General features: G+C 38.3%; 1 protein-coding gene across 2 annotated transcripts in view; it reads left to right on the top strand.

Annotated features, from left to right (window-relative positions):
* Positions 1 to 27,823, top strand: part of CADPS2 (calcium dependent secretion activator 2) — a 524,489-nt gene that overhangs the window by 463,071 nt on the left and 33,595 nt on the right. For both annotated transcript variants that reach the window (XM_057732060.1, XM_057732061.1), the window contains 3 exons: positions 5,173 to 5,247; positions 16,028 to 16,111; positions 16,218 to 16,250. In XM_057732060.1, the coding sequence (XP_057588043.1) occupies positions 5,173 to 5,247; positions 16,028 to 16,111; positions 16,218 to 16,250 (192 nt within the window). The remainder of the gene's footprint in view (positions 1 to 5,172; positions 5,248 to 16,027; positions 16,112 to 16,217; positions 16,251 to 27,823) is intronic.

Below are 27,823 nucleotides of genomic sequence, written 5' to 3' on the forward strand. Positions count from 1 at the left end.
TACAAGTCTTACAGTTGACACCTGGGACCAAGAGTCGGGTCAAACTCAGACCCAGCTCTTTAGTGGACTGACAGTTCTCATCCAAGCAGAAGGAATTCAGTAACTGCTAAGAGGATGGGAAGGCCCACTGCTTGTGAATTTCATACTTTCACCCAGAGATAAACATTAGTTATGTGGCCATGATTTATGTGTGTGTACACATCTTTCATTCTTTAAGCAATTCAGGCGGAAAAGATGTTTTTCTAATAACACAGCATACAACCTTACAGACATGTTAAGTAGCTGATACATGTTATAGAGTGTTCAGTAATTATCTTTCTCTGATCTCTTACAACGTGATTTATTATCTCTAATTATCTGAATGAGTAGGCAGCTGGCTTGGCTATCAATGGCTCATAACCACCTTCTCTTGGTTTTCTATAGCCAGATGTAAGCCTTTGATTGTCTGGTTGAGAATAGTGCCTTAAGTCTCTTTATACACACATCCATTTCTCATCAGATTTATAGAACCATCTTGCCTCTTCCATTAATACTGGATTTATGCATTTGTTCTTATTTTTATATACACTGCAGTACCTGATACACAGTAGGCACTTAGTAAATATTTGTTGAATGAGCAGAATGATTTTTTTGTCACTGCTTTAAAAATCCTACTGCCATTTAAAAAAAAGAAAATCGTCCCTGTAAGAAACAGCTCACTCTAGTACTCTGAAAGAAAAACAGACACCCACACAAATGACAAAACATTGTTGCATTGTCGAATGATTCTTTACATTAATAGGTGGATGATTTTGAAGAGTAATCTGTTGTTCATTATGTCTGCAACTGTACCTTCCCACCAGAGACAATTAGTTCCCCACAACTTTCACACAATTAATATAGTTCAAAATTTGCAGATGTAAAACCCATTAGCAACCCTGAAAAGTGGTAAACAAGAATTTCAATGCACAAGAAGTATACTTTGCTTTTAATCTCCAGGAAATATACACACATAATTACACAGGCTTTTGCTCTCTGTACACGTTTTAAGACAAGTTTTGGAATTATTGCAAAGTGGTGAATACATTACATACCTAGGTGAGCCAGTGGACCCCATTGTATAGCAAGAAACAAAGTTGTTGAAAAAACTAGATTAGTACACAATATGCAACCTTATAAAAATATATACTACCTAGGTAAACCTAGCAGATTTTTTTTTTCTAAATTTAAGGGAATTACCTCTCCACAGTCTCTAGTAGATTTGTTATATCATCATTGCTGGGATAAAACCTTCCCAACGCCTTACCCACAGGGAAGCCTCTCCTGGGCTCCTAAACTATGATTCTGTTTTCTTACGTGGTACATGGTGATGCAGGCACTCTACCACGGCCCAGAGCAGCATGTAATGGGGTGATTAGTGAGGGAATGATTTGCTCTTGTGACAGCTGTGTGTAATGAGTCAGCAATCTCAGGCCAGGCCCTCAGGGACAGATGTGGTGATCAGAAAACCACCCGTGTTTAGAAATCCTCGTTATCCATCCCTGCAGAAAACCCAGTGACTGCATGGGCCCTAGGCAGTCATATGCTCTCCAGACCACTGTATCTCATGGTCCGTGCATTGAAGATGAGAGCAAGTTCATGGAGTAACTCAGGGGCCCCTACTTTTGTGGGATTTGTTCTCAATCGCAGTAAAATACTTCCATTTCCAGAACTAACAATCCAATACCTTTAAAATCATCCCAGTAGAAGGACCAAAATCTTTTAAGAATGCTGAATGGCACTGGCATTTGTTGAGTCTTCATTTCTTGCATGTTTCCATGAGAACAGTCAGGTGAAATGAGAATATTTACCCACATGTAGGGGGTCCAGGATTTCAGACCTGTGTCTGATCTGAATTCTCTGGGCTCCATGAGGTAAAAATTCCTCAGGGGTCATCTTAATCTAAGTTCAGAATCATCTACTGCAGAAGCAAGGCACCAACAGTTTACTTTTGAGGGCAGATGTGGGGAGAATTAGTCTAAGAATGGTCTGGAAAAGCCCTGATCTGTAGGATCATTGATCCAACTTGAAATATTCTGATAGGAATTTTATAGGCTTTTATTGTTGCAGACAAGAACTTTGCAGGTTTTTAACAAAAATGTGATCTGTTAATCTAAATGAAAAACCTATCAATTTTAGCTTAGGACACTTAAATGTCCCCAGATAAATTCTGCTCTTATCTGTTTTGATCTCTTTGTACGTGTTTGTATTTGTCTTTGGAAGTTGTCTTGACCCCCTAATGAATAACTTTTTCTAACTAATTATCTCTATGTGGCATTTCTGAACTATTCTCTTTGCAGAATATGTGTGTAAAATATGAATTCTCCGGCCACCTTCCCATTTCCACCCTCAGTGCTCCTAGACCTCCTCTACCAACTAGAGCAGACTCAGGAAGTTCCCAACGGCTTTCAGATTTAATATTAGTGTAAGTCAGAGCTAATCAGATAACTTTACAATAGCAAAATCTCATATTAAAAAAATCTAGCAACACATACTATTTAGGTTTGCCCCCTGGGTAACACATTTAAGATGTATAGTATACTTTTCTTTCTTCCTTTTTGACTTTCTCTCCATCTCTCCTTCCCTCCCTCTCTGCTTTTAGCTAGATCAGATCTGAAAGAAAACAGCAGTCGAAAGGTGTGTATTATAGGAGAATTTAATGGCTCCTAGAGTCTGTGGCTTTTCCTGCCTTTCAATAAAAAGTATATTAATGACCTCTTTTTTTATATAAATTTATTTATTTATTTATTTTATTGGCTGTGTTGGGTCTATTTTGCTGTGCGCGGGCTTCCTTTTTAGTTGCGGTGAGTGGGGGCTACTCTTCGTTGTAGTGTGCGGGCTCCTCATTGCCGTGGCTTCTCCTGTTGTGGAGCACAGGCTTTAGGCGCATGGGCCTCAGTAGTTGCAGCACACGGGCTCAATAGTTGTGGCTCACGGGCTCCAAAGCGCAGGCTCAATAGTTGTGGCGCACAGGCTCAGCTGCTTCGCAGCATGTGGGATCTTCCTGGAGCAGGGATCAAACCCGTGTCCCCTGCATTGGCAGGCGGATTCTCAACCACTGTGCCACCTAGGAAGCCCTATTAATGACCTCTTTAGTGGCTCATCTTTTAATTTTAAGAGTTGCCAAAATCGGTCCACTCCAAAAGTTTAACATGTGTAAGCTCTGCTATTTTATATCCAATAGCCTTCTGATGGCATTTCGTTATTTTAAGTTACAAATGAAATTTATGGCAAAGAGAGATAAATATTGAGGATAAGGCATATTTAAGAAGAAGGGACTGTTTGGAGATTCGTGTGCCTCAACCCTGAATGTTCTATAGCACTTTCCAAGAAAGAGGGATGAGAGAAGCTTGAAGCCCATCTCCTGTATCCCTTTCTTATTCTACCCCAAAGAGGAGCCTCAGTCTGCTATTTTTGTCTTCTCCAGCTACACAGACACGAATTTGGAGAGAGAAGGATTTGAAAAGAGAGTGTGCATGGAGGGAGAGTGCCCAGCTTATTTGCATAAGCTCCTCCACTGAGTCCTTGAAGCAGTCTCAGCTGGCGGGGCAGGGGGGGTGGGGAGTGATGTTTTTGTACCTGTGGCTGTGGGGGGCTTCCTGGACATCAACTACCAGCCAGGTTTTCCAGGCTCTTCCTCTTCTGCCTTGCTTTTCTTTGTTTTCTTCCCTTTTCCTTCTCTTCAAGCTGTTCTAAAAGCAAAAGTGTCGGTACTACAATAGTAGAAATACCCCCTCTAGGTTTCCGTTCTCTTTGTCCTTCTGGGAAGCACAAAGTTGGGGATCAGTAAGGCTTTAGATGGGACAGACACTTGTATATTGTCTCACGGAATGAAATACATGCCTAGAAAGTTCCTTGTTCATATATGTGTGCTTAATTTTAGACCACTTGTCAACACACACACATGCATACACACACACATGCATACACACACACACACACAGCAGGAAAAAAAAATAATTCACATGCTCCAAAATGATGCTTCTTTCTTCATTATTCATGCAAGTAGATGATGGCTTGTAATTGTCAGAGCCTATGGGGGGACCTCATTCCTGCATACTCCAAAGCAGACCTAAGTTGATGTTTTGTTCTGTGTGGAAACTTTGAGACATGTTTTCAAAAGAAAAAATAGCTTTCAAAAACTTACATCTTTGGAAACCATTCAACCAGCAGCTGTTAAGTTGGTCTAATGTTTATACTGACCTGACTACTTTTACTCTACGCATTATGTTAGTTGTTCCGAAAAGCCTTGAACCATCAAGATAGGGTTAGTCTTTACAAGTCACATTTTCTGTGAAGTGGCTATTGGGGACAATCAGCCGTCAGATAAATGCTTCTAAAGGAAGAATTACTGTGTAAATGAATGTGCCTTCACATGCTGTGGAAGCCAAAGCTCCTGCTAATTTAAGGAAGGGACTCTAGTATTCACTAAAGAAAGCAAAAAGAAGTCTTTCAGGTTTATTTTAAATACATCTTTTTTTCATTTACTTAAAGGCGTCTTTTTCATGAGGAAGCAGTCATAAAACTATGGGGAGTGAGTGCCGTTTCGTTATACCTTTTATGGCCTATTAAGTTGTTACCATCTATCACCTTTGTTGATGAAATTTTAATTTTGCCCTTGCTTGAGCACATTGTAAGAATTGTATAAACTGCGGCTCCCTGCACTGACAAAAAGGTCCTTTCATTGTGAACAATTGGGAGCTCATTTTATTTCTAGAGCACATTTAAAAATAACTTATGAATGAGAGTTGTCAGACATGAAATGCTGTATTAATTAAATCTTTTTCCAGTCTTTTTGCTTCTCCAGCTAAACCAACCCTTTAGAAAAATACACGGCCACCTTAATTATAGAGGAGAAGACAAAAAGTATCCTTCACATTCCTCCGCCTGAATAAGAATAAGAACTCAATTCATCTATAGAATAACCCCATTAGCTGCTTAACTCAACAGAGCACATGGGAAAATTTTCAAACCCCACAGTGTAAAAAGTGTTGATTGGGTGGATCGTTTTCAAGGTTTTGTTCTTCTAATGTGCAAAATGGTCATTTTGTATAAATCTGATATGTCATTACTAGTAACCTTAAAGCATTTATGACTTATGACAAAAGTTTTGTGTCCACATCAACTAATGCATCATCATCTTTTCATATCTAGCAGCAGTACCATTCAAAAATAGATGATTTGATTGACAACACTGTAAAAGAAATCATTTCACTTCTAGTTTCAAAGGTAAGGTATTCTTTATTTACCTTTTTAAATCAAATTACATAATTTTCAACTTAGAATTTTTAGAAATATCTGTCTTAGGTTTCTAAGTACCTAATTGAGAAACAATAGCTTTAAAAATAGATGCAAGAAAAGTCCAAATTTTAAGAAAAGTTATGAGCGAACTATGAACACTTTGTCAGTAACTTTTGCTTTTTTGTTTATAATTAATTTTGGCTTTCCTTGCAATTATCCTTCTAAAAATAAGTCTATCTTCCAGTAATACCTTATTCTTTCACATTCATGTTCTCTTACTGTTTGTCTCCAGGGATGAGATGAATAGTCATCAGTTCTTGAGTTTAGCCTATTTTTTGTGGGGAACTGTTCTCACAGGTGGACAGAGAAGGCTGGCAGGGTGGTGTCTGAGGGTCTCCACTCCCAGAGATCTCCTACAATTTCCTGTTTGCAGCTTCAGATTTCTTTGACAAAAGCTATGGCCTTTAGTTGTATAAGTAGAGATGAAGCATAAGTGAGTGTTCCATTTAATGATTAGGTGATTTAAAATCCCACTAAGGTGGAACAGACATTTAAGGTGACATTTAAGATCAGGGTCTGATAAGAAAAGAGATGAACAACCGAAGAGCACAGGGAGCTGAAAGAGGTTAAGGAGAGAGGATGGACATGTCCCCAAGGGGCACTTTCATAAGAGCAGATACTGAATCAAAGAATCCTAGACCAGGGTTCATAAAACAATTGGAAGACTGTACAAAAAGCAAAGGAAAAGCCACCCTCAATTCAATAAACAGACAAAGGACATGTTGTTTAGAAAAGAAAAACTAGAGATACCCAATAAGCATGAAAACTGTCAAGCCTCAGTAATTTAAGGAATACCAATAAAAGTATAATTTATATAATATTTTTCTAGCAAATTAGCATAGATGTTTTTAAGCTATCACCCAGTTTTAGAAAAGATGAAGTTTCTAGGAGTATAAATGGCTACAACATTTTATGTATATAGGAGTATGAATGGCTTCAACCTTTCTAGAAGATAGTTTGAAACTGAATCAAGTACATTAATACAGGTTCACCTAATATTCTTTTTGCGTTTTTTTCTTACTACTCAGAGAATAGTAAGAAAATTTATATACATTGCATTATATAATTTGCACAGAATTTATATACGTTGATAGTTGTCACATTACTTCCAATGAAAAAAACTGGAATCGACTTTAATCTCTAACGAGGGCAATGGTAAATTATGGGACATCTACATTAAGAAAGTTTGCTTTCAAAGACTATAATGCTAAAGTGAATGTTGCATAACGTAGTGTTAAGTGGGAAAAAAGCTGAATATTTAGAAATGTAAAGTATGATCTGAATTGTCATCAGATAGAGAAGAGACAGATAAACAGATAAACACCAGAATACCAACAGAGCTTTCATCTGGGTGGTGGGATTATAGTTGATGGTTGTGGGGGGGTGGGGAGCGGATTGAATTGTTTTGTGCTTCCAAATTCTCTGGTAGCAGGTCTTGAGGTGGCAAAAAAGTCACAAAGAAAGAGGATTTTAGAATAGCACCACCTCCCCGGTTTGTTCTTGCTCCCCAGCTTCTACCCCAGCACTGAACACCTACACCTACAACACACATTCACCAACAAGGGGAAAGGGGACAGCTTAACAGGAAAGCCACCTGGGTGGTGGAGGAAGAGGGGAACCACTGGAGGATGAAGCTCCTAGAGGAAGAACCATGAGATTCTCTCCCTCCCAGGAGCCCAACCCAGGAGCTTACGGCACTGCACCAGCAGCCCACTGAGCGGACATAGTTAACCCTGCACCTTCATCATCTGCAAACCATCCAGGGAAATTTTATCCAGATAGAGCCTCCCCATTAGCACAGTTCTCCTGTGGTAGGTGTCTTTTGTGAGAAGGGTACATAAAGGGAGCCACTGAATTGCAAGCTAGCATGCAGTTGATAAAGGGTTAAGTAGGCAACCAGGCAAAAAGACTCTAACTGGCTTTGGTTGGGGGTGGGGGAGAGGAGGAAGGCTTGCAGAGAAGGCAGGCAGGGCTGCACATCACCTCTGCATTTGTTCGTGACAAAGTAAGAAACTTAAATTTTTCTATATCAAATGCATCTGGTTAATTGAAAAAAATAGTATATTTGAGTCAGGCCAGGAAATGGTGTCCTAGAGATCAGCACCGTCCACTAGGTAATATAATTCTGTCTCTACGATGGTAGAAAACTTTATCCTGCACCATCCAGTATGGGAACCAGTAGCCACAGGTGGTTGTGGAGCACTTGAGATGTGGCTAGTGCACCTGAGAAACTGAAATGTTAATTTTACTTAATTTTAATTAATTTTAACTTAGCCTAATGTAACTAGCTATTATATTTAGAAATCAGGTCTAGATTTTAGTTTTTCTCTCTGCATCCTTTCTCCTTCAGTCAAATGGCACTTTTTAATAATCTTTAGTTGGAAAGTATAAAATAAATTAATTTGATAATTTGGACAACCATCTAAAGCTTCCATCAAAGATGACAGTAAATGGTGAGTTTTATTTCATTAAGCAAAGTCAAATACAGTTCTGTAATACAATCCTTAAATGTTAGCATGCCAAAGAATTGCCTGACAGCTTTTTAAAATGCAGATGCCCAAACCCCGCTTTCCAGAAGTTTTGCAAGAAGGGCAAAAATGTGCATGTTTAACCAGTCACCATGGTGATTTTGATGTAGGAGTTCCTGAGCCAGACTTTGAGAATCACTACTCTGGTGACCACCTAGATGGGCATGTAAACTACGTTAAAACTTCAGTATGTTTAAAAACAAGACAGCCCCTAAGACACTGTGTTCCCATTTGTCTTCACCAAAGAAGAAATGGTTTTTTTAAAGGAGGTATTTATGAAGTAGCTACTGTGAAGCAGCCACTGTACGTATGTTATTTAATTCAAACTGCACAACACCTATGGAATGGGTGGACTTACCCTATTGCACAGAGAGGAATGTAATCTTCAAAATAGTAAACTGACCAGAGTCATACATCTAATAAGTGCAAGAATCGGGATTCAAACCTTTGAGTTTCAGATTCCTAATCCAGTTCTCTTGCTGATTCTAGGGCTCCAGGAGATCAGTAAAAAGCAAAAGATGGTAAAAATTAAAATATGTAACTTCTACATTAACTGTCTTTATTCTGGCAAATTCTAAGAGATGTGTCCTAGACATTTTTATAGCACATTAATTAATTCAGTATAAAGCAGATGAATAAAATAGTGAATTCCTTGTATTGTATCCCAAATGTTTCTTCCCATATTTTGACTCTTCTGTGTATATTGAGAAATATGTTTGCTACATTTGGATAAATAAGAAGCAACACTTCTTTTTATCTCCTCTCTTCAATTCTACTTCTGCATCCTCCTTTTATCCACGTGTTTTGACAAATATCTTGAGAAAGATCCAGGGCTCTTAATCACATGTAACACTCAACAGGATGTATCCCACCTGCACACACATTTTCCATGCCAAGAAAAGATCTTGGCATCTTCCCATCTCTGTGTTCTCTCTCCACCTAGCAACTAAACGGTGGGATTTTGGGGTTTCCATCTTTAGTCTTCTTTTGAACTCATTCCATACATTTCTGTGACTTTCACACATCTGGTTTAACTGTATGCTGATGATTCCCAACTCTGTACCTGAGAGGTAGTTTGGAATCATGGTTAAAAGCCCAACTGCAGGCCTGAGGAGTTTAATGTCTTCATCTTAAGAGCAATGAGAAGTCACTGAAGGGTTGAAGAGGCAGGGAGTAGGGGTAGGAAATTAATCATATTTGCATTGTAAGATGACTCATTTGATTGCCCACAGCAAACAGATTGAGAGGGAGTAGTAAAGAGACTGTAACACTGGTCCTCTGTTGGACTAGTCCAAAGACATGTAAGATATACAATGTGCAGGGTGCCATAGACTGAATGTGTCCCCCCAAAATTCATATGTTAAAACCTAATCCCCAATGTGATGGTATTTGGAGGTGGGACTTTTGGGAGGTGATAAAGTCATGAGGTTGGAGCCCTCATAAATGAGATTAGTGCCCTTATGAAAAATACCACCACAGAGCTCCCTAGTCCTTTCTGCCATGTGAAAACACAGCCAGAAGACATAGTCTATGAGCCAGGAATTGGGTCTTCACCAGACATTGAGTCTGCCATCACCTCGATTGTGGCCTTGTCCGCCTCCAGACTATGAGAAATCATTGTGCTTTATAAGCTACCTGGTCTATGGCATTCTGTTATAGCAGCCTGAGTGGACTGACAAGGGGTTAGTAATGAGGAGGGAAAAGAAAACATTGAGGATTCTTCTAGGTTTATAGCCTGCAGCAGGAGATGGATGTTGATGCCATTCAGTGATGCAGGGTACCCTGGAAGAGGAACAGATTTGGAGGGAAACACCATGATTGAACATATAGGGATTGAGCTGCCTCTGAGACACCTGAAGGAGGAGATAGCAAGGGACATTCAGATGTTTAGCTATTTGGGGCTAGAGTTCAGGGGAAGGATATGGATCAAAATACCAATGTGATCATAAGATTTTAGCCATTGAAAATGATTCTTGCAGTGGCTGCTATTCTCAGGCATATATGCTATAACTTTATCCCCCATGGAAGACGTGAAGAAATGAAATGGAAGAAATGAAAACCACCTTAAAGAAAGCAAAAACAAGAAAGAAGCTTCTAACCCAAAAAGGACATAGATAACTTTTTCCAAGAGAGAAAATGAAGGCAGGAACATTAAATCTTGCCTAGGAAAGGATACAGGCAATGCCATATTTATAGCTACCTTATGTTAGAATTAATTCAATCAGACAAACTGTGGGAGGTTAGGAGAGCTGGACTTTTCTAACCTGTTTAATGTTACCAGCAGGGTCTCCTTGCATAACTCAGTTTCGTCATCAAAAAAAGCAGGAGAAACAAACAAAAAACAGGGTAATAAAAAAAAAAAAGCAGGAGTATTGGATGAGAAAAATACCTACAGCCTTTTCTCAGTCTAAAGCAAAGATCCTGGGGACTTCCCTGGCAGTCCAGTGGTTAAGACGTCACCTTCCAAGTCAGCAGGTGTGGGTTCAATCCCTGGTCGGGGAGCTAAGAACCCACATGCCTAGTGGCCAAAAACCCAAAACATAAAACAGAAGCAATATGATAACAAATTCGATAAATGGCCCACATCAAAAATAAATTAATTTTTAAAAATAAAGCAAAGATCCTTTTATATGTTTGTGTGTGGCGGCTTCAGGGACCTGTATCTCGTCTCCCCAGGTTCTGCAGTCCCATAGCACACATGAGGCTAGAGTTGGAAGAGAACCTTGAGATCGTCCACATTTCTGTAATGTTTATAAGACATATTTCTATATACTTTTATGATGTTTATGAGATATATTTAATGTCTTCCAATAGTATCTTCGGTAGCACCCCAGATACAACACTGGTGGAAGCAAAGCTGTTCTAACTGAGGAGAGGAAGGAGGCCAGAGCCTACCTGTGTAGCCCCATTTCCCAAGGCAGGCCTGATCCACCCAGAGTCCAGTCTCCTCATTCACAGATGAGGAAACAAAGGCCCAAGGGTACACGGCAGATGGCAGAGGGGCCAGGACTTGACTCTGTAGCCCTAAGTCTGTCATCTTTCCACAACAGCACACAGACCTCGGCAAGACCAGAGAGGAAAAGAATGGGAGCTTCACCGCCCGGTCTTCTCGTGTCGCCTTTACACGTCCAGGCTGTGTGGATATTTCCTTCGAGATTTGTTACACGCAGGCATACACACTGTGGGACCAGCTCGGGCAGGCAATCGTGTGGGGCGGCTGTGAGTCAGGTAGATGAGAGTAGAATTCATTGTGTGTAACGTAAGGATGCTGAAGAAAAACTGGGAGGGCTATGGGAAAGAATCGTTTGGGGGAAGTGGTCAACAGAGCAAAGAATGAGAAAGTGATCACTTTCACAATGTGCTCCAATCGCAGGAGCTCAATAAATTCTGGGTATGAATGAAAAGACCCTAGCAGTATATTCAACTTCCTAAGTTCTCAATTATTGCAAAAAGGGATTTAGGAAAGAGTATATGCCTTTTCACTAAGTATATATATATAGATATATAGGTGTGTAGGTATAAATATATATACATACACACAAACACCTATTCTTTTTGATTACCTAGAATATTTTCCCCTGAATTTCTCTTAAGAGGGACAGAGGACAAATCTGACTTGTCTAGATGTTGTAATTAAAATACCCCCACCCCCACCCCACCACCACAACTCAACCTGATGAAGTTAACCTCATTAAATTTACTCGTTTGGATCAAGATAATGTATTCAGAAGACAGCTATTCAAATCCAAGCATGTACTTGAAAGGAATAACATGCACTATTAGGAGCCATTAGAAGAGAAGAAATACAAACTAAGATAGTTCAGTCTATTCAGGAGGCAAGGGAGAAAGGAACAGTGAGAGAAACGTGGAGATTTCACCAACATCTGGGCTGTGTGCTGTTCAGGAAGTTGTCTGAGATACTGTGCAGAACAAGGCATGTTGTGTAAATACATGCTTTCAGATCTTGTCCATCCTCAATACCAATGTGGATAATCTGGAAGGACCTTTCAGGAGTCATTTGCAACAAAGATTCAAAGAGAAAGTGGATTCACAGTGGAAGAAAAGAGGATTGTATTCCATTGTATCATAATATTAACATTCCAGTTCAGGGAAGGAAACCTGTTTTCTTCCAGTCCATGACATTCTGGTTCCAGGTGGATTTTTAACAATATCAGTCAGTCCTGATTGTACCAAACAAAAATAAAACATCTGCTGATAGATAACTCCAGCCCTATGAACCCTCCACCTTCCGAAATATACCTAATTTTTCGTAATTAGTCTTATTTATGGATGAATCTTTTTTCTGTGGAAGATTTAATACCTTGCAGCGTAAATGATGCAAATATTCCTTGTTTACTTCCTGAAGTTTCACGGTTGAAAAAAAAACTGTGTTTCAAATCCACCAATCTACAGCTGGAATCTTCCCTGTCACTTCTCAGAATTTGTGGTTCTACTTTCCATACATGTAGGAAAATGAATCCTATACCCTGCTAAAATCCAGCAGGAAATTTAAACCAACATGCCGTGTGGCATACTTCACATTTCCTTCTGCCAGTCATTTCAACGTGCCTTCATCTTTAATTTCCCTGAGAGTGTGCATGATGAGGCAACGTTGGTAATGACCCAGACAGACTTCAGGGGCTCAATATTATTCAAACAAGCCTAGTAAATGACATCCACAATAAAGAGCAGGGAAACAAAGAGATTACAGGGTTTCATTCCAACCCGACACCCTCAGGAGAACAGAGAGCGCAAGGCACACCTGTAAGTATTTATATACTCCCTGAGCTGTAGGGAGAAAGTTCACAGGAAGCAGTTAAAGACACAGCAATGAAACCCAGCATTTAACTGGATTTCTTCAGAATCTTGCTGTTTTATACAAAGAAATCCAGATGAAAACTGTATCATTATTAGTCAATCTTGATGGTAACAGATTTTGGGTTTTAAGGTAGCTCTTCCACCACGTGTGCCTTGACAAAAATCTTACAAAGAAAACCTTCCTGTTGAAACAGGAAGGCTCACCTGGTTGGTCCCAGAGGTGCAGTCGCTGTTCACTGCCATATAAGCACTTAGAGTCCCTGCTGTATTGGTCCTCCCTGGGGACCGTTCGGGGTAGGGAGGATCCCAGGGAGAGGCTCTGCACTGTTGTTAAAATGAAGATCAAGTATGCTGTGACATGGATGCAACAGACCACTGGTCTGTGCATTGGACTTAGTGGGATATAACCCAGCGCTGCTTCACACTCAGAGGACGAGCCAGACGGGCTGCCAGCTGCCACCGTGGGGAAACTTCTGCCCTAGGTCATCTGCTAATGGCCTTTCCCAAGTGTTGTTTTAGCCACTCTGTTTCTGCTGTCCTGCAGCTCAGCTCCCGTGCCACCGTGCAAAAGAAACTAACCCAGTATCCTCCGGTGCACATCAGTTTCAGTTACACAGTTCATCCCTCATCACTTCCTGCCTTGTGTCATGACCAACTGTGTACATGTCTGTCTCTCCTATTAGTTTGTACATTCCTGGAGGGAAGGGTCTAAGACTTGTAATTTTGTGTATTTCCCATATTAGGTGCTCAGTAATAATAACAGAATAGCATTTATTGAGCACTTATATGTCAGGCACATTAGTTATGTCATAGCATTTAACGCTTACAACTCTGCGGCATGATGGTAAAGAACACAGGCTTTGGAGCCAGACCACCTGTGTCCAAAGCCTCCCTCCTCTACTGTCAGTCACATGACCTTGAAACAAATGGGATTCCAACATGGGTCTTCTGACTTACAGCATCAACTTTATCCGGCTGCCATAGATATCATTTCATTGAATTAGACCCATTCACTGGTAACCAAATTCATTATTTCTCCTTATCACTAAACAATCCCAAGGCTACCCCCATTAACTTGTGACTTAACATGTAGGTTTTTAGACATATAATGGCTAGTGATTTAGCCAATCGTACCCATAATATTCATTCTTTACATCACTTAGTGTGTTGCTGTTTTCACAGTCCCTTCACCTAAATCATCGGTGCTGATCTTCACACCGTCCTTGCTGTGGGCAGGGCAGTGTTATTCTCCTCATTTTACTGATGAGTACACTGAGGGTAGAGAAGCTGAATGTCCATACTGTTGTCTCACAGCCAGGGAGTGGCAGAGCTTCAACTCAAGCTAAGACCTTCTGAATCCATCCACAGGGTCTGCCTCTACCTTGCCCAGTCCCTCAGCATCACTCACCTGTGTAAGCAAATACTCACTTGAAGGCACCAAGAACCAGGTGCTATGCTAGAGCCTTCAGTGGTTCAGGTTGTCTGGTAACCATAGCAGTGGTCGCTCTCCTCGTGGCAAATGAGATCACCCAGCACACACTGGCTCTCAAGATTTGAGTTACAAGAGACGAGGCATTTTCCACAGAGGGCCATTAAGTTTGGAATTCCCTTCCCCTGGCCTGACATAGCCCTGGAGTATTGGTCTTCTGGGTCTTTGCCACCCACATCAAGTTGAGTTAGCCAGCTGTGATTGGTAAGAAATCTTAATGGGCAGGAAGAAGGTGCTCCATTGACTTTTAGTTGTAAGCAATTTGTAATTTTGTGTTTTTTGCTGTTTGTATCCCCTAGGATAACTCACCAACCATATATAATTCTCATTGTTTAAAAATAAAATTTTATGTATAAAAACAGATGATTGAACTTGGTGTACCCCCAAAAAAATAATTTAAAAAATGCAAAAAAATAAAATTTTAGTCCGCGGTTCGCATGAATTTGTTTCTTTGTTCTTACATCATGTCGCAAATGATGTGATGGAGAAACCTATAGGGAAGTTTTTGTTTTTTTTGCATAAACCATTTTGCAGTAATTGACCAGCCACAGAGAAAAGATTATCTCCTGTGCACTCTCAGCGAGTTCTCTGCTCACCAGAGACCAATAAGCCGTGTCCCTAGAACTATTATCACTTTGTTGAAGAAGCTGCTATGTGAACAAAATCCAGCCTTCATTAATTTCCCTTTTCGTATTTAAAAAACCTTGTCAGTATTTCCCCTTTGGGAAGGTATAATTTGTCAATAGTGCATATTATTTTAGTTCTAAAGAGGAAAGATGTAGGGCAATAGATCCTTATTAATATCTCTTATCTATCTTCGTGCCAAATCTTAATGTTTCCACTCAATGAAATAAAATTCTCCACGTTTTTAATTACAGTATATGTATCTTAACTTTCATTTTATAGAAATATAAAATTTTAGAAATGTAAAACTCCTGAGACAATTTTAACTCCATACCCCTCCCCCCAACACAACACAGCATTTGACTGATAGAGGACCAGATTGGTGCCCGCATAGCAGTCAGTGACAGAATCAGGATATATATTCTTAGTCTGGTGCTCTTTCCATTGTACCCTGCAGTATGTGTATCTGTTTGAGCTCCCCAGTTGCCTTGTAAGCTTCTGAAAGCAGGGATGATTCTTACGTGCCCCAGTTAGAACTGCTTGATGAATATGCTTTAGCTAATGTATCAGACTTAATTTCAGTGTTACAGGGGCCCCAGATGTTACACCTCCTTTTCATTATCTGTTTGTTTTCATTCAACCTCTTTTATAGATAAAAAAAAGTTGGGAAATGGTCAAGTGATATGTGATAGGAAGGAAGTTGATGAAGCTTCACCATCATTGCTTCGAAACATCTCTATATTTTTTTTATTGTGGTGTAACTGACATGTAACATTATGTTAGTTGCAGGTGTGCACTGTAATGATTTGATATCTGTGTAAACTGCAAAATGATCACCAAAATAAGTCTAATTAACATCATCCATCCCCGTACATAGTTACAATATTTTTTCTTGTGATGAGGACTTATAAACATCTATATTGGAGTTGAAAATTATTTTAAGGATTAGTCTCAGGGATCTAAAGTTATTTACTAATGGTTTAAATTATCTCACACTTAGTAACCAGACTCCTATTATGCATTGTTCTTTTATCTTAAAAAAATGTGCATATTATTTCCAGCAATGTAAAAGGGCCTTAGAGTTCATCTTCAAAATGAGAGCGTAAACATCACAAGTCGCCCCTCAAGTGTCCATTTAAACATTTCAGATTTTTGTGCCATAGGAGAAGTTGGTCTGGGAATTGTTTGCCCTGCTATTTGTTTGAATGCACAGTAATATCCTAAATACTCACTATAAACTGTATTCTAGTTTGTTTCAGTGTTGGAAGGGGTGTTGTCTAAGCTGTCAAGATACGACGAAGGCACTTTCTTTTCATCCATTCTGTCATTCACTGTGAGTATTTTGAATGAGTTCTCCTCTGCTGTCTTTTGACTGCTGTCACAGTACTTATCAAACAGTTAAGAAAATAATTCTCATAATTATCTCTTTTCCACTTAAGGTGAAAGCAGCCGCAAAATATGTTGATGTTCCAGTAAGTATTTTTTTATTTGCTTTTTTAAATGATATATAATTCTTTAAGAAAAAATTATGGTTCGCCATAGGTTTATTTCAAATCTTTAAACCAGTGTCATTCCTTCAGGGAGCAGTTTATTTTGCTTAAGTGAGCACTGACCCTCCTAGCGAGGCCTGGCAAGGTGATTTCAGTGTACCTTTTCCGTTGTAACTTGGGGACTCTTATGGAGGTCAGTTCATCATGAGAACGTAGCAGCTCAGTGGCAGCTCCAGGATTGGAGGGAAGAATGCCTCACGTTATTTATAGAAAAATGTTCACTCTCCTTCCCTTTCCATGAAAGTTCTAACAGGTTTCTTATACAAGTTAAAGTAACAATCAAGATGAACCAGTTAAATCAAAGGACAATTTTCTAAATACAAAAGTGTTATAAATAAATCAATATGCACTTGCTGTAACATTTGGTTTTTCACAGAATTCTTGCAAAATAATATGTGACCTGTAAATTTGTTCGAAGATTAAGATACTGTGAGAGGAAAGTATGAGAGTTACTTAGCTACAATAAAAAAATTCACATGATAAATATAATCAAGTTAGTACAGCATTTGTAAGTTGGTCATTAATGAATTAGTTTTTGCCTTAAATTCTGTTATCACGTATATATGATCAAGGTCTAAGATGTTCTGTCTAACCGTGAGTCTTGGCATGTATATCCGTTTTCAAAGAATTAGAGCACAATGGGAAAAAAACTTACAATTTAAAACTAAGTGGAATATTGGTCATCTCATCTTTGATTAAGACTTACATGAATAGCATCACCATCTCTAGGTCATCATTATGAATGTTAGTGGTTAGGGTGCTGGCAAGCTTTGTATATCAGCTGTAGGTGGCTTTTATTTTTAAAATGCATAACTGCATCTTATACTGTGGACTAGGTAGTCCCCAGATTTATTGGTGCTATAGTTATTATAAATGAACATTTTAAATGAAAAGGCCATAGATTTTCCTGCCTTTGCGTGGAGTTTCTTTGGAGTAGTTTTTTGTTTGTTTGTTTGTTTGTTTTTAGTTTTACAAATGACTCCCAAAGAAGTCTTGGCATACTCCTTGTCTTGTACCTAGTGCTGGGCAATAAGCAGAAATGATCACATGTATGTAGTCCTGCAAAGGAGCAGCGTGAAAGAGGGAAAGGGAGAATTAAGGTGGCATAGTTACATTTGCTGTCTGAAAAAGAAAAAGACAAGTAATCATGGGAACACATGAACTGTATTGGAATTTATAATATAGATTTTGTTTTTAATTTTGAATTACAAATGGAATGGAGCACCATAATTATTTCTGTTCTTAGGGCTTTTGAAATTCTTAATTTGACTCTGTACTAGATCTGTTAGAGCTCATAGAGCTTCAGCATTGAAAGACACAGAAAGCGGTTTACTCACTCTCCTTCTCAATGCAGAAGCCCCTCTCCTAATATCGCTCACAGAGATTGTCAAGCTCTTTTCATTTTTTCAGTGATTGCAGGCTCACCATAAGGCAGCCTCCTCTTATGTATAATGAGTTGAAATGCTGTACCTCTGTGAATTCTGTCTTGGTTCTGATCCCTTTTCTGCATGATAGCCCTTCACATATTTGATGATAATTATCATGTGTCCTCTTCCCAAGAGATATGGTGGCTATTCAAAGGGATATATCATCTGAGGAATGATTTTCTATATTAAACATCCTCAACTTCTACATTGAATTCACTAATTAAATACTTATTTAACACGTTTTAAATGGTAGACTCTGGGCATGTATGATGAAAATATATATATGTCCTGCCCACAAGCTGTTCCATGTCTGGAAATAAAAGAGATAGGGAAATAGACATATCATGAAAACAGCTATAGCAATTGTACCCAGATTGTTTATCATACCAGTCACTCTTTAGATGAATGCCAGCTCACCAATGTCACTATTAAATCAAGATGCCACCCAGAGCAGAGCATACTAGACCATAGATGTGGTCTGGCCGTGGCAGATTGCTAAAGGAAGAGTTTCTTCCTTAGATCCTGACATCACATCTCTATTATCGATGCCTGTAAATATTAACTTTAAAAGCTCTGAGGTGCTGTTGGCTGTCACTGTATTTTTGTGCTAAAACTCCAGCAAAATACCTCTCTGAAGGAGTCTTTTAAGGAGAACCTTATGAGAACAAAGAACACTTGTTCACCTTTCACAAAAATTAACTCAAAACTGATCAAAAACCTACCTGTAAAATGCAAACTATAAAACTGGAACATAAGAGAAAATATTTATGGCCTTAGGTTTGGTGATAAGTTTTTAGATACAACACCAAAAACATCCATGAAAGAAAAACATCGTAAGTTGGACTTAATAATTAACTGCTCTGCATTGTTAAGGGAATGAAAAGAAAAGCCCCAGACATATTTTTGATCAAGGATTTTTATCTAAAATGTACAAAAAAAACTCTTAATACTCAACAATAAGAAAACAAACAGCCCAATTAAAAAATGGCCAAAAGATAGGAACAGACATTGCAGTGAAGACATACAGGTATCAGAAAGGCAGATGAAAAGATGCTCAACATTATGTCATTAGAGAAATGAAAATTTTAAACATGAGATACTATTACGCACCTATTAGTATGGCTGAATTTAAAAAACTGACATTGGCGAAATGTTGACAAGGATGCAGAGCAATAGGAACTCCCGTTCATTGCTGGTGGAAATGCAAAATGGTACAGCCACCTTGTTTGGCAGTTTCTTACGAAACTGAATATAGTCTTCAGCAACCCACCAATTGCTGACTTGGTATTTATCCAGCTGACTTGAAAACATATGTCCACAACCAAAACCTGCACCCCAGTGTTCATAGCAACTTTACTCATAATCACCAAAATTTGGAAGCAACCAAATGTTTTTCAGTGAGTGGATAAACAAACAGTGGTATATCCATACAAATGAAGAAGAAGGAAAATGAGCTATCAGGCCACATGAAGACATGGAGGAAACTTAAAGGCATGTTGCTAAGTGAAAGAAGCCAGTCTGAGGAGGTTGCATACTGTATGATATCATTTATATCACATTCTAAAAGGGAAAACTATATACAAAAAAACTATAAAAAGATTGCAAACAGATTAGTGGTTATCATAAATTCAAGGTCCCCCGGGAGGCTTGAATAGGTGACGCCAAGGGAACTTTTTGGAGCAGTGAGACTATTCCATGTAATACTGTAATGATAGATACGTAACACTATGCATTTATCAAGTCCTAACTTTGCAGCACAAAAATTGAACCTAAATATATGAAAAAATTTTTAACATCAATTAGGATATCATGGGATCCAAGGATGGAAACTGTAATAAAATAATCTAAAATCTATTACAAATGTGTGGAATAACTTCACTGAAAAAGATGAAGGAAAAAGTGCTGATCTGATTCACTTTTGAAATGAGTGGGGTCTGTAAAACAAAGGAAAACGGGACTGTGCATAAGCCCTGTACTCTGGTTGATAAAGTGTTTCCCCACGGGTTAACATTTCTGGAACTTTTACACACATATAATGCAGTTGAACAATTAAGTAAAGGACGGTGGTTGGTGGGAACCAAGTTTCCCATGGAGTGAGATGTTGGAGACAAGTAAGAGGAGGAACCTGGAATGATCCCTGTGGTAATGGACTTGGAGACATCAATGTGAACTTGTCTTCAGCTTAATATAGATAGAGCTGGGTGCATATAGAAATATTTTTAGATATATGTTTATGCATGGGTTAGTATATGTATTTCCTTGGTTTGTTAGCTGAAAGAGCCTAAAAGCAATGATATCCCAGTAGCTGCAAGCATACCTAGTGCCCAGATCGTGGTCTCTAATCTCCAATCAAATGAACCAGGATTCCTTGAAGAAATGGCTGACACTAGGACTGGGGCAGGAAATACAAGATGAGCCTGGGACATCTTATATATGTATGAGAGAAAGCAAGGAAGTGTTTAGAAAGAAAAACCCACAATGATAGGGGATATCTTAAAGGGACCCAGGAGACCACTGAAGAACTCCCAATGGCCTGAGCGAGAGTAACTTGAGCAACCAGATATATTAGGTAGTATTGGCTTATAACACAGTGTATAAGACATATATCCATTAGTCCATACTGACATAAGTAAGTGACTGAATAAATAAATGGGGGAAAAGATAAATCTCCCAAGCAGAAGAATTCCAAGTAATTAATGTAACTACTTTACTTCCAAAGAGACAATATAACTCCGCACTCCTTAAGGCTGTGCACAGTGACTTCCTTCCAAAGAGCACAGTATGAAAAGGAGACTGGGGAGAATAGATTTATCAGGGAGAAACCTGACAAATATTACCTTAGCCAGTTTATTGGGGTCAACATCAACAGTGATAAAGTATGTAGATAGTATTTACTCTTGAGAAATATTCTGTGGCGCCTATAATTCCAGCCTAATTATGGGAAAAACATCAGACACGTCCCAGTAGAGGGCTGGTCTGCAGAATATCTGACCAGTACTCAAATTGTCAAGATCTTCAAAAACCAGGAAAGTCTTAGAAATTGGCAAGAGGAGGTTAAGGAGACAAAATATAATGAGGTCTTCTGGACAGGAACATGGAACATAAAAAGGATATTAGGTAAAAACTAAAGAAAGATGAATGAAGTATAGACTTTAGTTCATAGTGTATCAATATTTGTTCATTAATTGTAACAAATATGCCATACTAATATAAGATGTTAATGGCAGGGGAAACTTGGTAGGGAGCAAATGGGGACTCTCTGTGCTATCTTCACAATTTTTCTGTGACTCTGAAATTATTCTAAGAAAAAAATTTTAAAGGCACTGGACTAGGACTTAATACCTGAGTTTTAATTCCCTTCATGCTGCTCTATGCCCTTGGATTAACTGTATGGCCCTGGGCATTACTTCATTCAAGTGGCCTCAGTTTAGTTATCTATAAAGTGGATGAATAAGTTATATAAACTGCATTAGTCCCTCTAACTGTGATAGTCTATCATTCTGTGAATTCTGGATCTCTGTCCTATTCCATCCAGTAGACAACAGGGCCCATAAATGTCACCCAGAAGATGATAATTAGATAAAGAGCTAGAAAAAAAAGTCTGTGGAGAAAGGAACAATGTCTTCTAGCAAATACCTTCTTCATTTTTTAAATTTTAAAAAATAAAAAAATACATTCTATGAAATGAAGCATGAGAAATATAAAATTATCTATGAAAGTAAGTTGCATTCCTCACACAAAAGAGAAGGAGGAATTCATGTTCCTGGAACATACTTGATTGTCCAATATTCCTTATAATTATAGCAGAGCTGAAGATGTGTAAGAATCAATAACAGAAAATGATTCAAATCAAGTCATTTAAATACAGCATGTTATGAATATAGTCTTATGTATCTTTGTAATCTATACTTTCATGACACTTCTTTATAAAAGAAAAAATACCATACATAAGAGAAAATATCATCCATCTGTTCCTGAACAGAAATAAATTCCATTATCTCCTGCTTCTTAGCAAAGAAGCTGGTAAGGCCCCCCATGATATCTTTCTGATCAAGGCAATAAACTGTGACCTTCAGATGGTTTGGTAGATTTCTTCTGGGTTAAACAACCCTATTCTGGAGAGGAGCTCCTGTCGTAGTTACACAGTTCATGGCCCCGTTATAGAACCTTGGAGTGTTCATGGTGGCAAAAGCCTTAGACATGTAAGAAAAGCAAGACCTGGAGGGGGTGAGTCTGTTCAACAGTAACTTAGACGAAGGGAACTCAGACCTGAGAGAGGGGGAGGGAGAATGGCTATGGTGGCTGTAGGACCAGAGTGAAAACGTGAACCTTAGCTTTACAGACAGGAACACTAGGCCCAAACCAAAAATTCAGTAAAGTTGTATATTAAAACTAACACCTGCCCCCCCCCCATAAAAATATTGCCCCCCCTGTAAGGTAGGGAAGATGTAGCTGATAGCAGTGTGTGTTAAGAAGCTGTATGAAAAATTAAGTGAGACCATAATGTAAAGTAGATGCTAAAAAAAAAATTTTTTTTTAAATTTTAAAAAACCCCCACAAGGTAGCACAACAGAGAAGTTACAAACCCAAACTCGGGAGCCAGACTGCCTGGGTTTGAATCCTTGCTCCATCACTTTTGCTCAGTATCTGTATGACTTTGGACATCAGTTTCTTTTCTTTTTACAGCTTTATGGAGATATAATTAATATATATTTAAAATTACACATTTAATGTCTATAATTAGATGTTTGGACATAGGCATATACCTATGTGGACATTAATTATTTTATCTATCAAATGGAAATAAAAAAATACCACTTCTAGGCTTCTCATAAATATGTTAAGCATTTTTCAGGATTCCTGGAATGAAATTAGTGATCGATAGATGTTAGCTGTCATCATACATTGTTATTGATTATAGTAAATCTAGTGTCCAGATTCTGAAAAAAAAATCCTGCTCTATACTATCTTGTTCACATCTGTGTTATTGTGGGAAAATCCATCTATAGTCTTTTAAAAATGACATATACTTTTTTTTTAACAGATAATAAACTGCATATATTTAGAGTGTACAATTTGGTATTTTTTTTCTTATTAGTAATGTATATATGTTAATCGCAATCTCCCAATTCATTCCCCCCAACCCTCCCTACTTTCCCCACTTGGTGTCCATATGTTTGTTCTCTACATCTGTGTCTCTGTTTCTGTCTTGCAAACCGGTTGATTTGTACCATTTTTCTATATTCTGCATATATGTGTTAATATGATATTTGTTTTTCTCTTTCTGACTCACTTCACACTGTATGACAGTCTCTAGGTCCATCCATGTCTCTACAAATGTCCCAGTTTTATTCCTTTTTACAGCTGAGTAATATTCCATTATATATATGTACCACATCTTTTTTATCCATTCATCTATTGATGGGCATTTAGGTTGCCTCCATGTCCTGGCTATTGTAAATAGTGCTGCAGTGAACATCAGAGTGCATGTGTCTGTTTGAGTTATGGTATTCTCTGGGTATATGCCCAGCAGTGGGATTGCTGGGTCATATGGTAACTCTATTTTTAGTTTTGCAAGGAACCTCTATACTGTTCTATAGTGGCTATATCAGTTGACATTCCCACCAACAGTGCAAGAGCGTTCCCTTTTCTCCACACCCTTTCCAGCATTTACTGTTTGTAGATTTTCTGATGATGTCCATTCTAAGCAGTATTAGGTGATACCTCATTGTAGTTTTGATTTGCATTCCTCTGATAATTAGTGATGTTGAGCAGCTTTTCATGTGCCTCTTGGCCATCCATATGTCTTCTTTGGAGAAATGCCTATTTAGGTCTTCTGCCTATTTTTTGATTGGGTCGTTTGTTTTTTTGATATTGAGCTGGGTGAACTGTTTATATATTTTGGAGCTTAATCCTTTGTCTGTTGATTCATTTGCAAATATTTTCTCCCATTCTGAGGGTTGTCTTTTCATCTTGCTTATCGTTTCCTTTGCTGTGCAGAAGCTTTGAAGTTTCATTAGGTCCCACTTATTTATTTTTGTTTTTATTTCCATTACTCTAGGGGATGGATCAAAAAAGATATTGCTGTGATTTATGTCAAAGAGTGTTCTTCCTATGTTTTCCTCTAGGAGTTTTATAGTATCTGGCCTTACATTTAGGTCTTTAATCCATTTTGAGTTTATTTTTGTGTCTGGTGTTAGGGAGTGTTCTGATTTCATTCTTTTACATGTAGCTGTCCAGTTTTCCCAGCACCACTTATTGAAGAGGCTGCCTTTTCTCCATTGTATATCCTTGCCTCCTTTGAAAAATGACATATACTTTTTACTTTACCTCCTTTCTTAGGGAACAGCCAGCATAGTTAAGGGGATCTGGAAATAAGGCTTAAAGAAAAAAAGGGAAATCAGAGTATTACCCTTGAGGGAGGAAAAGCCTAGAGAGAAGGTAGTCCTGTTTAATATATGGAGTTCCAGTTTAAAGAAGCAGCAGCCTCAATCTGTATCAGTCAAGAGGACAGAACTAGGATCAGTGACTAAAAACTAATGGGAGTCCAAACTGACATCAGTGTGTTAAGAAAAAAACAAAAGAAATTAGAATTCTTTACAAGGGTGATATTCGGTAGTAGTAGTTATGCCACTATTTGCCAGATGTGGTACTGAAGATTTCTGCATTTATGTAGGAAGTACGACCAGATGACATTTAACATTTAAAAGGACATTTAAAAGCACTTTCCAACTCTGATTCTGAAATTTTGTTCCATAGGTTGTATAAGTTATAGGACATTTTGGTGTGGGTGTGTATGTTTATAATGCCTATTGAAAGTTGTCCTGTTCACATTATTACACACATTGCATATGATCCCTGTGCTAGACAGTGACGTGACACAGCTAAAGAGCCCTGGAGGACAGGGTAAGGAGGACCGTGACCAAGAACAAGGAAACTCCCCATGGATTGGCTGCTTAGTGCAGGTGCCTGATTCTGGATGTATGCCCTGAGAAGATGGAGACGGCTTATCTTTCTCTTGTCTTCACTAGTAATGCTCTCAAACGTTCTCTCTTTCTTATGACACTTGCCACAGATTTCTAACCTTCCAGCTCCCCACACTGTGGCTTGAATTCAGCTCTATACCATACAGACTTGGTGTGGAGTCCAGGATCTCAGGTCAAGTCCTACCTTTGTCCCCTCCTGGCCGTCTGACCCATGGGCTTCCATTTTCCCACCTGTGCAGTGAGGATAATGGTGTAATCCCTGCGCTGTCTCCTTCACTACGTTCTTCTGAGGATTCGATGAGCGTATTAACGTGGAAGTGCTTTGTATATGTAAACCGCTATTGATACGCATGGGATTGTTGTTGCTTCTACCTGGAGTGGTGCTCCCTGCCCCCATGTGTTGCTCTGCAGTCTCCCCCGTGCTTCAGAACGTGACTGTTTTCCAAAAGAAAAATCATTTGTTTTCTACAGAGTGAAAAATATTAGATAGCTTTCCATTTATTTTCCTTTTATTTTAGAATAGCAAGCACCTTGCATATGTCAGTGGTGACTTTTAAAAGTACCGCCAGTCACAGTGACAGCGGTGTTTTCCCTCCTTCCTTTGTTTTGGTATTGTTTATTACTTGGATGAGGCCGCCTGAATACTCAGTGCTTTACGTCAGAGTGAGAGCCAGGTAGAACACGGGGAATGGAGCGCCTGCCCACTGGGACATATTTACACCACAACCAGATTGAGTCTCGCCACTATAGGAGCAGGGGAGGTTGCCTTTTGTGCTTCCTAGAAGAGTGCTTTGCTTCTCTCATCTTTCTTTCTTTGGGTTTTCGTCTGTCTGGGTCGTCTCTTAGACGGTAAATCCATGAACTGCCTCTGGACCCTGACATTCTAGCATCCTCAGGTCTCCTTTAAGCCAACATCTGAAAGGTTCTAAATTAGGACTAACTCAGTCGCAGTCAATCTGAATTTTAAAAACTAAATGAAATAATGCCCACAGCATTTTAATTTCACTTCTTCATGTCCTCAGTGTAGTTTCTATAGTTGACATGGTAGCAACTGTAGGTAGACGAGGGAAAGGTTACTGAACAGTACTATAAACTGGGAGATTTAATACCTTCAGCAGCATCATAATTATTATTCATGAAAATAACAGTATAAAGCTAGTGGGTGACTTACATGTTAGCACTTTCCTTGTTTGGTCCTCCTCTATCAGCAGCTATTCCACAAAACTCTGAGACATTAATGATTTTTATAGATCAGAAATAGCAAGAGAGATACTATATGCTCATGGTCTCAAATGGGAAAGCCATAGTAAGATGAAAATTAAGCCCATAAATCTCAGTTGAAAACCAACCTGCCTCTTTTCCTTGAGTATTTCAGTCTATTATTTTAACCTGTTATTAAGTGTTCCTTTTAATATTTAAAATAACCTCCTCTTTGGAAGGTTTTCCCCAGTGATACAACAAAAAAGTTTGAACATACTAATGCTTAAATCGAGGAAAACATAAAATATGCCACTATTTAGAAGGAATAGTGTGAAGCATTTGTGTGAATTTTAAGTATGAAAACTATATGACTACATAAATTATATGAGCATTAATTATAGCAGATTCTGATATAAGATATTCTCATAGCATTGTGGTAGGAATATGCTTTTTACTGACTATGCTTAAAGGGAGCAGACAGAAGATCGAGAACTCTGGAATAATAGAACCCTCTCCCTTAGAATGTGGGACTGAGTGAAATCACATACTTAAAACACATATGTTACATGCTCCAAGTCTGAAAGATAATTTCAAATGGAAGTGGATGCCATTATCTTTAATTCAGAATTTTCTGCATCCTAATTTGGAGTCAAAATGCATAGTAGAGTAAATTAATGGAATTTTGAATAGTGCTACATTTAACAAAGGGAAGGGTGACTGTGGCCACTGCTTGAAATAATAGTTTGGAGTTTTTCTAAAGAACAATGAGAATTTTTTTGTTCATTGTTTTAAAAAATTAAAGAAACCATTATTAGAAAATCTTGAAAATTTTATATTCTTGTGACTTTTTCATTGTTTACATTTCTTCCTCCTTCTCCATTTTATGAATTTGTCCTCTTCCTGGGCTTATATAATATTTAAGTGAGAATAAATCAAATTTGAAGGCTTTAGTCCTGTTTATTTCCTTTTGCTTTTCTGTGTGAACACAATATAAATATTCTACTGTGTAGAAAACTTGGTTTAAAAAGATATATATCATACGGGGATATGTGTATAAAAACAGATGATTGAACCTGGTGTACCCCCCAAAAAAAAAGAAAAAAAGAAAAAAATAATAATAATAATAAAAAAAAAAGATATATATCTTTTACAACGTAATCATCACAGCTATACTCAAAACCTTCTTCTGTTTTAAGTATTTGAGAACATATATCTTACTTAAACTCCAAATGCTTTCGAGAAGCTTAATTTTAAGAACATTTTCACTCAAAAAATATAGAAATTGCTGCATAAATGCCAAAGTAATAAGGAATATAGTAAACAATAAAAGAAAAAAAATACGTTGTTGGTAACAGTACCTGGGATAAGTTATGTGTTTGTAGAATTTTGTCCTATGTTCCCTGATGATCAATCCTAGGCTTTTCCTGAATCTGAAATGCGGGAGTTGAAATTAACATTGTTCCTATGACAATTTCAAATTGAGGAGACATGCTATTGTTTTAAACCTACAAGATCCATTTTTTTTTTTTAATGGTAATAATGACCAGGCGCGGGTACTTCATTTATGAAGCATGCAGATTGTCATAAATCAGGATATCACAGTTCCACTCTTGATTGTTTCTTCAAGGCAAGCTTTTCTATGTTATGAGACGTGCACGTTCACATTAAGTCAATTAGACTGTAGCTTCTATTAATCTTTGAGACTGGAATAATAGATTTAAAAATTTGTCTCCTTGTTAAATAGACACCATGACAGTGTTTGCATAGTGTATTGTTAACCTCCTGTGGAAGGTTAAGCGGCTTCTTCTATATCTACATCTGTAGCTGTGAAAAATGTCTGCAGCATAGCACCCACCTACCCATGAATGGGGAACGTGAAGAC

This window comes from Hippopotamus amphibius, chromosome 4, assembly GCF_030028045.1.
Source record: "Hippopotamus amphibius kiboko isolate mHipAmp2 chromosome 4, mHipAmp2.hap2, whole genome shotgun sequence".
Taxonomy (NCBI): Eukaryota; Metazoa; Chordata; class Mammalia; order Artiodactyla; family Hippopotamidae; genus Hippopotamus; species Hippopotamus amphibius.